The following is a 13,169-nucleotide window of genomic DNA, read 5'->3' as shown; positions in this document are numbered from 1 at the left end:
TAGGGGAGATTAGCTCCCCAGACGCCTGCGGGGAGAGGCTGGACTCTCGGCCTTTGGATCGGAGAGTGGGAGTGACTTCCTTGTGGAGGTGCGCCCAGCAATCAGTGTTTGCTGCATTGGAGTGCGGAACGAGGGGGCTTAGAAACGTGAAAAGCAGAAAAAGCAGACTTGCAGCCAGTGCGGTTCGCCACACCATGGCCTGGTGGCGCCCTGAGGCCCCGCCCCACCCTGAGACTCGCCCCGCCCTGGGACCCGCCCCGTTCGTTTTGCAGGTCCGCCCCGCACGTCTTGCAGGCACACCTGGGCTCCAAGCAACGGCTTTTGCATGTGGGTGGCCTGCCCTATGGCAGCTTGACCAGATAAACTGCGGTTCTTGTCGGACTGCTCTAGGGACGCTCAGACAGGAGGAGGAAACTGCAGTTTTTGCCGTAAGTCCTGCTGAGTGGTTTCAGGTAGTAGCTGACCTACACACCATTGGAGACCCAGAAACGAGGGCATCTAGTGGTCGGTGTGAGATGACACCAGATTTCAACCACTCGCATAAAGGACACATTCCAGAGGCAGACTCAGTGAGCGCCAAAGCCTTGCTGCACCAAGACCCGGCCCATAAATCTGTCTCCTACACAGCAACTCTTCCTTTATAGACACAGAGGATCCGCACGGCCAATTGGCCTGGAGGACAATTCCTCCCAGCGACACCAACAACAATCAAGACTTAACTATACAAAGGAGGACCAAGATGGAGGCATAGGGCGGAAGCCTGATTGTTGCCTACCACAACAATTTTGAGTCTACGACGGGAGAGCAGAGCAGACACCATCCAGAACCACCGGAAGGCTGACTGAGCAGATGCTCTACAACTAGAATAAAAGAGAGGGGTACTCGGGATGATGCTGATGCCGGTGACCCAAAGATCACACTTTAAGAACTACGGCTCAGACGACACAGTGGCAGCCTGGAACGTGCTTGGCGCAGTTCCCCCGGCGGTCTCCGGCTGAGGGGAAGGCCCCACTTGCTGCCGAGCACGGACAGACGAGCCACTGGGAGACATGGGGTGGGAGACTCCGCGCTTGCTGACCTCCGAGTCCTTCAAGAATCTCAACGCCCCGGAAGCGGCCAGGTGCGCACGCTCAGTGACTGGCCACCGCTGCAGACCCAAGGGCCGATGCAGCCACCCCGGACCAGCCCGCTGCCGCGCACCGGGCACACCGGAGCTTCGCCGAGCCCGCCGCCCAACGAGTTCTGCGGCGGCTGCCCTGGAGCTCTGAGAAAATGGCCGAAGGAATTGCTGAGAGGGAATTGACCAACAGGAATTGGGATCAAGAAGACGAAACCCCGCTGGGTCCCGGATCCGGGTGAAGCTGCGCGCCCCTGGGTCCGGGTGAGGCTGGGAACTGGGTCAGGGTGAGTCTGGGTCCCGGGTCCGGGTGAGGCCGTGGGCCCCTGGATCCGGGTGAGCCTGGCCCCGGGTCCGGGTGAGGCCGTGGGCCCCTGGATCCGGGTGAGCCTGGCCCCGGGTCCGGGTGAGGCCGTGGGCCCCAGGATCCGGGTGAGCCTGGCCCCGGGTCCGGGTGAGGCCGTGGGCCCCAGGATCCGGGTGAGCCTGGCCACGGGTCCGGGTGAGGCCGTGGGCCCCTGGATCCGGGTGAGCCTGGGTCCCGGATCCGGGTGAGGCCGTGGGCCCCTGGATCCGGGTGAGCCTGGCCCCGGGTCCGGGTGAGGCCGTGGGCCCCAGGATCCGGGTGAGCCTGCCCCCGGGTCCAGGTGAGGCCGTGGGCCCCTGGATCCAGGTGAGCCTGGGTCCCGGGTCCGGGTGAGGCCGTGGGCCCCTGGATCCGGGTGAGCCTGGGTCCCGGGTCCGGGTGAGGCCGTGGGCCCCTGGATCCGGGTGAGCCTGGCCCCGGGTCCGGGTGAGGCCGTGGGCCCCTGGATCCGGGTGAAGCCGTGCCCCTGGGTCCGGCCGAGACCAAACCAGAGGGAGTCGGACCTGCATTACCACCATTTGTCCACCATCCAGAGCTGAGGGGTCAGTGCCGACATGTACTCATAAGGAACTGGTGGACATTGATATTGGGTCTCAAAAGAACTGTTGGTCCAGAAAGAAACTCACTACAGACTGATTCATTTGCCTGTCAGCATAACTATTATTGCTCGTCGCACATTCAATTCTTATAAGTATATCTCTAGTGACACATGATTTCGCTCATCTAGGGGAAATGATGAACAACATGGACTGATGAACAAGAACAGAACCAGAAACAAGGAGGCATCGATCGGACTATCGGGCCTCAGAGGGAGGATAGGGGAGGGTGGGGGGAGAAGGGAGAGATCAACCAAAGGTCTTGTGTGCATGCATAAGAGCCTAACCAATGGTTAAGTTCAACAGGGGGTTGGGGCATCCATGGGGAGGGGTGTGGGATGGGAATGGGGGGATGAGGACAAATATGTGACACCTTAATCAATAAAGAAATTTAAAAAAAAATGGAAAAGAGAAAAAAAAATAAAGTTGTGATATTAGCATTTCTCTAACTGGTTTTAACAAAACTGTTATAATCTATTTTGTATTCACTATAATAATAAAGTGAGAGCATATGGTTGTTGTTTTTTTAATCCTCATCTGAGGATTATTTTCTTCATTGATTTTAGAGAGAATGGAAGGGAGGGGTAGAGACAGAGAGAAACATCAATGTGAGAGAGACACGTCCACTGGTTGCCTCCTACATGTGGGGGATCAAGCCTGCAACCAAGGTACATGCCCTAGACCAGAATCAAACCCATGACCCTTCAGTCCTCTGGCCTACGAAGAATGCAGGTTTCCATCTCAACTCTGCCACTCACTAGCTGTGTAACCACAGGCATACTGTGTGTCTGAGATTCAAGGGAATAATCTCATATGGTTGGTTTGGATATTAAGATCACACATCTAACGCAGAGCAGGATCTGGTGTTTAAGGTCTCAAATGATAGCAAATACAGGGTGTCCAAAAAGAAGTATACACACTTTTAATAATTATTAATTCCAATGGGTTAAATCTGAAAAGAAACATCAATTGAACTATCAGCTATTAAAGTGTATATATGTTTTTTGGGGGGACGCCCTGTATATTTTGAAAATGTTCTAGCTACTTTAAAAGTTTTTAGCATTTAAAAGGATCTATTTAGCCCTGACTGGTTTGGCTCAGTAGACAGAGCATTGGCCTGCGGACTGAAGAGTCCCAGGTTCGATTCCAGTCAAAGGCATGTACTGTGGTTTCGGGCACATCCCCAGTAGGGGGTGTGCAGGAGGCAGCTGATCGATGTTTCTAGCTCTCGGTCCCTCTCCCTTCCTCGCTAAAAAAATCAATAAAATATATTTTAAATAAATAAAAGGATCTATTTAAAAAAAAAGAAAGAAAAAGAAACAGAAGGCATCTGAATTGGAAAACTGTCATTAGTTGCAGATGACATGATACACTATATAGAGAACCCTAAAGATTCCACTTAAAAGACTATTAGAACTGCCTTAGTCGGTTTGGCTCAGTGGATAGAGCATCAGCCTGCGAACTGAAGGGTCCCGGGTTTGATTCTAGTCAAGGTCAGGTAACTCGGTTGCAGGCTCCATCCCTAGCTCTGGTCAGGGCGCACATGGGAGGCAACCAATGGATGTCTCTCTCATATCAATGTTTCTCTGTTTTCCCACTCCCTTCCATTCTCTCTGAAAGTCAATGGAGAAATGTCTTCAGGTGAGGATTAACTACAACAACAAAGACCATTAGAACTGACAAACAAGTTTAGTGAAGGAGCAGGATACAAATTAATATCCAGGAATCAGTTGCATTTTTTAAAACTCTTGACCCTTCATCCATGGGCCGAGGCTCTAACCACTTAGCAAACTGGCTAGGGCAATCAGTTGCATTAAAATTTAAAAAAAATTGATTTCAGAGAGGAAGGGAGAGGGAGAGAGATAGAAGCATCAATGACAAGAGAGAATCATTGATTGGCTGCCTTCTGCACGTCCCCTCCTGGGGAATCAAGCCCATAACCCAGGCATGTGTCCTGACTGGAACTGAACCATGACCTCCTGGTTCATAGGTTGACACTCGATCACTGAGTCACACCGGCTGGGCCAATTGCATTTTTATACACTAATAACAAACTACCAGAAAGGGAAATTAAGAAAACAATCCCATTTACAATTGCATTGAAAAGAATAAAATACCTAGAAATAAATTTAATCAATATGGTAAAAGACCTATACTCAGAAAACTATCAGACATTGAAAAAATAAATTGAATATACAAGTAAATGGAAGCTTATACTGTGCTCATGGATTAACATCATTAAAATGTGCATACTACCCAAGCAATGTATAGATTCAGTGCAATCCCTATCAAAATATTTCACAGAACTAGAACAAATAATCCTAAAATTTATATGGAACCACAAAAGACCCTGAATACCCAAATCAATATTGAGAAACAAGAAATGAGTTTGAACTATCATGCTACCTGATATCAAACTATACTACAAAGCTGCAATAATCAAAACAGCATGGTACTGGCATAAAAACAGACACACAGATCAATGGAACAGGATGGAGAGCCCAGATATAAACCACACCTATATTGTCAATTAATCTCTGACAAAGGAGGTGAGAATATACAATGGGTAAAGGTAGTCTCTTCAATAAACTGAAGAGATACACACAAAAGAATGAAAGGGAAACACTTTCTTACACCATATCCTACCTAATAAAACAGTAATATGCAAATTGACCGCACCTTCGCTATGCCTAAGCCCCGCCCACCATCCAAACCATGCCCACCATCCAATCAGAGCGAGTATGCAAATAAACCTGACCAAGATGGCAGGTAATTTGCATACATAGGCGCCCAGAGCTGACCCCTGCCATCGGAGGCGGGGAGCTGGGTGTCCGCTCTGGCACCAGGCCAAAAGCCTCCGGTGCAAGAGCGGACCCCCTGCCATCGATTGCAGGGAGCTGGGGGTTTCTTTGGCCTGGTACACCAGCAGACCCCCTGCGATTGATCACCTGGGCAGGGAGCTGGGGGTCTGCTTTCGGCCTGGGCAGGAGCGGACTCCCTGTGATTGATTCGGCCTAGGCAGGCCTGGGCAGGGGCTGAGCTGGTGATCAGAGGGATCTGGAGGTCCCCTTCCCAGGCCTAAAGCTTCAGCCAGAGGCTTTAGGCCTGGGCAGGGCCCAGCCCTCTATTGGTGTGAACTATAGAGGAAACACCTTTTCTGACTGCACATTGGCTAAGCTTCCTGTATGCCACTGGTAATATTCTTAGTAACTTGGGTATAAGAATCCAAAAAAGTGATCTAGGGTTTTTCCACCACACTTCTTGAGAAAAAAATGAAGGCCCGCTGCTGGAGGGCTAAGAAATGTCATATCCTGCCCTAGCCGGTTTGGCTCAGTGGATAGAGCCTCGGCCTGCAGACATCAGGGTCTGGGTTTGATTCTGATCAAAGGCATGTACCTAGGTTGAAGGCTCCTCCCTGGCGGGGGCCCAGATCAGGGCTCATGCAGGAGACAACCAATCAAAGTGTTTCTCTCTGTCTTTCCCTTTCTCTTCCACATTCTCTAAAAGTCAATGGAAACATACCTTCAGGTGAGGATAAAAAATAAATAAAGAAACCCATATCCTATGAAAGACACATCTTGAAAACGCCTAAAGAAAGTTGTCATTTTTTCTTGGTGAAGGGACTGGAGTCCGTGTTGATGAAAACACCTTGGTGGCTGCGGTGACTGACAGTGGCTGCAGCAGTGGGGTGATGGGGCTGGTGCCTTCCCCTGACCAGCCCGGTTGCCTCCCACAAAGGGAGGTCAGACTGAGTGTTAGGTACGCTCCCTGTGGGGCGCGGGCCTAAGCCGTCAGTAGAATATCCCCTGAGGGCTCCCAGTATGTAAGAGGGGGCAGGTTGGGCTGAGGGATCCCTGACCCCCAGTGCACGAATTTCGTGCACCAGGCCCCTAGTACAAGAATAAACTCAAAATGGATTAAAGATCTAAATGTAAGATCCCACGTCATAAAACGCCTAGAAGAAAACATAGGCATACACTCTGACATTGCTCTTAGTAATGTATTTTTGGATATGTGTGGGAAGCTGCCCAGTGCCTTCACTAGCAGAGAGGGGTGGACAAGGAACCCGGAAGGCTGGTCAACCTTGAGGCTCTGGCAAGGGTCAGAGCCAAGCACCCACTGTCTGGTGGAGACAAAGGGAGCAGAAGCAACTTCCACCTTTTGGTCTCATGTAAGTCCTTGCTGATGGGCTGTCATCGAGCTGTTACTGGAATTGCCTGCCTAAGGCTGTGGGTGGATCCCAAACCTGCATAAAAGGGATCACAAGGCCAGAGCAGAGCGGAGTCCTCTCTTGGGCTTCTGCCTGACCCCCAATTCCCAAGTTAGTATTTTCTTGTCTAGTCTCTTTCATTTGTGTGCGGCCTCCTCCAGGGCCCGAACCCTGAACCTGAACCCTGAACCCCATGCGGGACGTGGGAGGTACACTCGTAGATATGTCTTTTTGAGCAAGGGAAACAAAGCAAAAATAAGCAAATGGGACTGCATCAAGCTAAAAAGTATTGCACACAAAGGAAACCATTAACAAAATGAAAAGACAACCTACTGAATGGAATAAAAGACATTAACCAATGATAGATATGTCTGATGAGTTAATACCAAAATATATAAGAAACTCATACAACCTAACACACACACACACACACACACACACACACACACACACACACACACACAATTTGATTTTTAAAAATTGGGCAGAGGACCTGAATAGACATTTCTCCTAAGATAAGGTGACCAGATTTTAACATTGGTAAAGTGGGGCACCATTGACTGGGGGAGAGGGGGGTGTTCTTGATTAAAAATTTGGTCTATATGGAGCAACAAAAATTTTCATAGAATGCAAAAATAGTATTGTAATATATTTTTTTAAATTTCAACATAAGTACAATTTACGAATATAATAAATAAAAAATTATGTATAGTATTATTTTATTCTTTGGCATATTTCTCATTTGAGTGAATTTTTTTTAGTAGATTGCTGTCATTGTCTAAAAGGTCATGAATTTGCCGTAATGCAAGTCCTGTCACTTTCTTTATTTTATTTATTTATTTATTTATTTATTTATTTTTTAATTTCTTTATTGATTAAGGTGTCACATATTTGTCCTCATTCCCCCATTCCCATCCCCCACCCCTCCCCACGGATGCTCCCACCCCCCTGTTGTCCTTAACCATTGGTTAGGCTTGTATGCATGCACACAAGTCCTTTGGTTGATCTCTCCCCCCTACCCCCACCCTCCTCTACCCTCCCTCTGAGGCCCGACAGTCCGATTGATGCCTCCTTGTTTCTGGGTCTGTTCTTGTTCATCAGTCTATGTTGTTCATTATTTCCCCTAGATGAGTGAGATCATGTGTTACTAGAAATATACTTATAAGAACCGAATGTGAGACGAGCAATAATAGTTATGCTGACAGGCAAATGAATCAGTCTGTAGTAAGTTTCTTTCTGGACCAACAGTTCTTTTGAGACCCAATTTCAATGTCAAACAGTTCCTTATGTGTACATGTCGGCACTGACTTTTCAGCTCTGGATGATGGACAAATGGTGGTAATGCAGGTCCGACACCCTCTGGTTTGGTCTCGCCCAGACTCAGGGGCGCGCGTCCTCACCCGGACCTGGGACCCAGCATCACCCAGGCCCCGGGGAGCGTGGCGTCACCCGGACCCGGGACCCAGCCTCACCCGGATCCAGGGGCGCACGGCCTCACCTGGACACGGGATCCAGCTACACCCGGTCCCAGGGGCACGTGGCCTCTCCCGGACCCAGGGGCTCATGGCCTCGCCCGGACCCGGGGGCGCGTGGCCTCAACCGGACCCGGGACCCAGCCTCACCCGGATCCAGGGGCACAGGGCCTCACCCGGACCCGGGATCCAGCTACACCTGGACCCAGGGGCGCGTGGCCTCTCCCGGACCCAGGGGCGCGGCCTCACCCGGTCCCGGGATCCAGCCTCACCCGGACCCAGGGGTGCGTGGCCTCTCTCGGACCCAGGGGCGCGGCCTCACCCGGACCCGGGACCCAGCCTCACCCGGACCCAGGGGTGCGTGGCCTCACCCGGACCCGGGAGTCGTGTCACTTTCAAGGCCGACGCTAGACTATTTGCCGCCACTATAAAATATAAATAATACGAGTACTGTCTGCTAAATTCAAGAAAATTTATGTATTTATGAAATAAATAAATAAATTACTTACCTAAATTATCTGAATAGCTGATTTGTAATGACATCACTTGTTTAACTAGCTTACTAGCACGCAGTACGATGTGTATCGTCTGAGAGACAGTTACAAAATGTTTTCGTCGTTGCCAGTCCCAAAAATGCCATTGTTCATTAAGTCCAAACAATGGTGGTCGAATTCTAACAGCTGATCAACAATGCGAACTTTGATAAGCAGTTCTCGATAATCAGTTCTCAACAATTATTTGTTATTATTAAAGTTTAACATTATAAAATTAACAAAAATAATATAAAACTCATATCCTGGCTAAATAGCCACATGGCCGCCGAAAACCGTATATTCCCTTCCCGTTCTCCCGCCGTTCCCTAGCTTGTCGTGCATTCTTTCCAAAAATCGGGACTTTTTTAAAATGCCACGGGACGCGGGGCAAATTGTTAAAAATCGGGACTGTCCCCCAAAGCAGACGTCTGGTCACCTTACCCTAAGAGGCCATATAGATGGCCAATAGCCATATGAAATGCCCAACATGGCTAATTACCAGGGAAATGCAAATTAAAACCACAGTGAGATAGGACTATCTCTCAGAATGGTTATCATCAATAAATCAACAAACAAGTGCTGGTGAAAAATGGGGAGAAGAGGGCACCCTCACGCAGTGTTGGTGGGATTGTAAACTGGTGCAGCCACTATGAAAAGCAGCATGGAATTTATTTTAAAAAATGAAAAATAAACCACCTCTGACCCAGCACTTCCACTTCTGGTATTTGTCCCAAGAAACCCAGCACAGCAATGTGGAAACATCCGTGCACCCCGGTTCCGGGCAGCGCTGTTTGCAACAGCGACAGGGAAGCAGCCCAGCGGCGGCGGGGAGCGGAGGCGGCGTGGTGCCGGCAGAAATGCACCCCCTGAGCCCTGAGCCCCTGAGCCGGGGAGCAGGGAACCTGCCGCCTGCAGCCCCAGGGGCGGCCTAGTGTGGTGCTCAGTGAAACGTCAAAACAAGTGCTGCGTGGTTTCCCTGGATGTGGGCTCTGAAAGCAAAACAAATGGACAAAGGAAACAAAAACAAACTCGTAGTAAGAGAACACGTTGATGGCTGCGGGCCGGGAGGGAGAGGGGGCCGGTGACAAGGGGGAGGGGGGAGACGCCACGTGTGCAGCCGGGGAACAGTCAGTCACACCCTGCGTCATGTGCCTGCGTCATGTGCCTGCTGCACGACGGGGGCTCTGCATGAGGCCGGCCCTGCTGGGCCCGGGGCGGTGCGGCGGCGTGCCCCCGCCTTTGTTTGAGGTGAGACAAGGCTCCAGAGCTCAGGGCTTTCCCTCTCCTGCGTCCTTCCTGCCTGTGGACTTCTGGGTGCTCTGTGCTTTCTCTTCCTCATCCTGCCATGGCCTCTATCCATCTGCCTGGACCTGGGCCTCCCGCTTCGTCAGCCCAGAGCCTGGCCTCCCTTCACTCCGGACCCACGCGGGCGGCTTACCTGGACCTGCCTCCAGGCCTCTGTGCTCGGACCCCTGGTACCTGGCCCCGGGGTCTGCTCTGGTCTCGGCCTGCCCGGGCCTCTGCCTCCTGGGCGCTGGGCGGAGGGCGCCGCGGCTCCGGAGGACGCGCTCACAGAAGAGCCCGCAGGGTGCGGGGTGGTGTCCGCAGATGGGGGCGCAGCTGACGCAGCCCCGCAGGAGCTGGTCGTAGTACCGGCCCTGCTCCTCGCGGCAGCTCAGCGACTCTGGGCGACAGAAACGGTGGTGCCACCAGGTGGCGGGACCTGTGGGGCCTGTGGGTCGGGCCTCACAGGGCATCAAAGGTAAAAACATCACACTCTGACTTCCCCAAAGCAATTCATGGCAGCCCGTCCTTCTCCACCAGGCACAGCTGCAGTCACCACAGCTCGGCAGCTCCTGTGTTGAGCGTCTGTCCCCTGGTGGTCAGTGCACATCATACCTACCAGCTGGTCGGACAGTTGCTTAGCCTTTTATATATACAGATTTTATTTTTTAATATATTTTTATTGATTTCAGAGAGGAAGGGAGAAGAGAGAGACAGAAACATCAATGATGAGAATCATTGATCAGCTGCCTCCTGCACACCACCTACTAGGGATGGAGCCCACAACCAGGCATGTACCCTTGACCGGAATTGAACCTGGGACCCTTCAGTCCGCAGGCCGACACTCTATCCACTGAGCCATACCAGCTAGGGCTGAGGTTCTATTTTAAAGGCCCTATCTTTATGTTAGGGATTCATGCTCTAGTATTTCCAGGTAAGTGATATGACTTCTTGGGTTTGGTTTAAAATATGGAAGTAAACAATTGGCTGGGGAATAAAAAGGCAGACTTTTCAGAGCGGATGGTGGTTTCCTGTGTTAGCCTCTGTGTCTGATCATTTCTATAATGACAGCGTTCAGAGGAAAGGAAGACCAGAGAGGGACAGGGAGCCGGTTCCTATTGGGCGGTCAGAGCAGACCCTGCCCGTGGGCCGAGCCCTCCGGGTTGGGAGGAGGAGCCACGGGAAGAAGGAGAAAGGCTTTTCATGCAGAAGATGCAACATGTGCAAAGGCCAGAGGCAGGAAGGAACCCAGCACGTCCAGGAAGCTGCCGAGGCCGGTGCGCAGAGCGGACAGACAGAGGGCGAAGAGGTGGCGCATGAACATCCCCCACCAACCCCCTCAGGCACCCGGTGCCGTGGGGCCGGAGGGGCTGCTGCGGGAGGGAGGGACCCGCCACCCTTCGGCTCAGGCCCAGAACTCACTGCAGAAGGCGGTGCAGGTCCGTGGAACCTGACGGCTGCAGATGGGTCTGCAGGAGACGCAGCCGTTCAGCAGGGGATCCCAGTACCGCTCCTCTGGGCATGGCTCCATGGTCACCCGTCCGCAGGGCCTGTGGAGCTGAGAGGCGGGAGCGTGTGGGCAGCTGGCACCCAGCTGGCGTCGGGACCGAGGTTCTGCTCTGTGAGCAGAAGGGGAACCAGACAAGACTGGCTCAACCCAGCTGCCATCCTGCAGGCCGGGGGCAGCCCCTCGCCCCAGGGCCTGAGCTCCCTGGTCTGTGAAAAGCCCAGCTGGGGCCTCCTCCCGGGTATCAGGCTGTGCCCTGCTTGACGCTGCTCTCTGCCCTCTTTAATTTAAATTGTTTTTAAGAGAGAGGAAGGAGGGGAGAGAGGAAGAGGGGGAAGAGGAAGGAGGGGAGAGAGAGAGATTGGTTGCCTCCCACATGAGCCCCAACTAGGGATCGAACCCACAATCTAGGTATGTGCCTTGACAGGGAATCGAACCCACAACCTTTCAGTGCACAGGACAATGCCCAACCAGCTGAGCCCCACCGGCCAGGGCCAGGGCGTCTGTCCTGTTTAATGTGCTTCCCTCTTCCTCCCACGGGACCTTTTGTTGTTGTTGTTAACCCACACCAGAGGATATCTTTCCCATTGACTTTTAGAGAGAGGAGAAGGGAGGGAGGGGCGGGAGGTGGAGAGAGAGAGAGAGAGAGAGAAACATTGATGTGAGAGAGACACATTGATTGGTTGCCTCCCGCACGTGCCCTGATGGGGCCCAGGGATCGAACTTGCAACCCAGGAACGTGCCCTGGACTGGGAATTGAACCCACGACCTCCTGTGCCACGGGATTAGGGCTCACACTGACCACTGAGCACCGCTGGCCAGGGCCTCCACAGGATCCTTGCACATGCTGATCCACACATGCGCTGGCCTTGCCTGCCCCTGGGCGGTCCTTCCTCCTCCGCCCAGGAGCCTTTCTGACTCTCCTCCAGGGGACGCCCCTCTGCAGGGGTCTGCCCTTGTCACTTCCCTTCCGGAGGGTGCTCGTTCGATGGTCTCCCCGCTACCTGAGCAGCAGCGGCAGGGCTCCGTCTGATTGTCCCGCTGCTGGTGCCGAGGAACCAGCCGGGTTCTCACTGAAGGAGCACGTGCAGAGAGCAGCCACGGCAAGCACTCAGTCAACGACAGCTCCCCTCCTTTTCCTTCTGACCGAGTTAAGGACACACGCAACGTTATGTGTAACATAAAAGTGTGCCGCTCATAAGCTGATCCTGTGTATGCAGAGGGCCCCCTTTTCCCGTGGGGGGCACATTCCAAGACCCTCAGTGGATGCCGGAAACTCCAGGAAGTACCAAACCCCATGTATACTGTTTCCCTACACACGCACACCTGTGACGAGTGTGTAACTTATAAATTAGGCCCAGTGAGAGATGAACAACAATAACTAATAATGAAATAGAACAATTGTAAGTGTATTATGATACAGTTATGTGAATGTGGTCTCTCTCAAACTGTCTCATGCTCTCGCCTCTCCATTACAGGAAGCACTTTCTGTTCGCCGGGTCCGTCTGAGCGGCCAGTGGCACAGCCTGTGGCTCCGGGGCCGTTGGTAAGAAACACAGCGACTGGGACACGCGCTGCGACCCCCCCTCCTGTGAGGCCGGGAGGAAGGACGCTGTTCTGAGCCCAGACCCGGAGGTTTCTGGAGCTGGAGCCTCAGCACGTCTGAGAGCGGCGGCGGGAGGCCAAGCCGGGCCATCCTGGGGAGACATTCATGGCCTCGGATTCTCACTCCCCGGCAGGGAGCGGCCCCTGCCCACCCAGGCAGAAGGCCAAGGGTCCCCTCAGACACAACTGAGGGCAGCAATAGCCCTCCCCCCCCACCAGCCGCTGCTGAGGACAGTGCGGTCAGGGCTGAAAACGCTCCTCTTCCCCGGCCGTCCGTCCGCGACAAAGTGGGTGCTGTTTTGAAAGAAGAATACGCGTAGGAAAGAATCACCAGACATTTAAAAACATGATCCTCAGAATAAACATCGGTAGGATTGTAAGATGTAATTGAAGAAATTCCCCAGAAAACGGAACGAAAAGGTTTAAAAAGCTATGGAATCATTGCGAGGGCCCCAGGCTGCCGGAGGCCGTGCTGAGA

At 52.4% G+C, this 13,169-nt stretch overlaps 1 protein-coding gene across 2 annotated transcripts in view; it reads right to left on the bottom strand.

The window, feature by feature from the left end:
* Window positions 1-13,169, bottom strand: part of TNFRSF13B (TNF receptor superfamily member 13B) — a 68,027-nt gene that overhangs the window by 13,733 nt on the left and 41,125 nt on the right. For both annotated transcript variants that reach the window (XM_079797398.1, XM_079797397.1), the window contains exons 2-3: window positions 11,002-11,137; window positions 9,734-9,979 (exon numbers count right to left, since the gene is read on the bottom strand). In XM_079797398.1, coding sequence (XP_079653524.1) covers window positions 9,734-9,979; window positions 11,002-11,110 — 355 coding nt within the window. In that variant the 5' untranslated portion in view covers window positions 11,111-11,137. The remainder of the gene's footprint in view (window positions 1-9,733; window positions 9,980-11,001; window positions 11,138-13,169) is intronic.

The sequence above is a fragment of the Cnephaeus nilssonii genome, assembly GCF_951640355.1.
Source record: "Cnephaeus nilssonii genome assembly, chromosome: 19".
Classification (NCBI taxonomy): Eukaryota; Metazoa; Chordata; class Mammalia; order Chiroptera; family Vespertilionidae; genus Cnephaeus; species Cnephaeus nilssonii.
The sequence above is the reverse complement of the archived record's forward strand: the minus strand, read 5'-3'. Positions and strand labels throughout refer to the sequence as shown.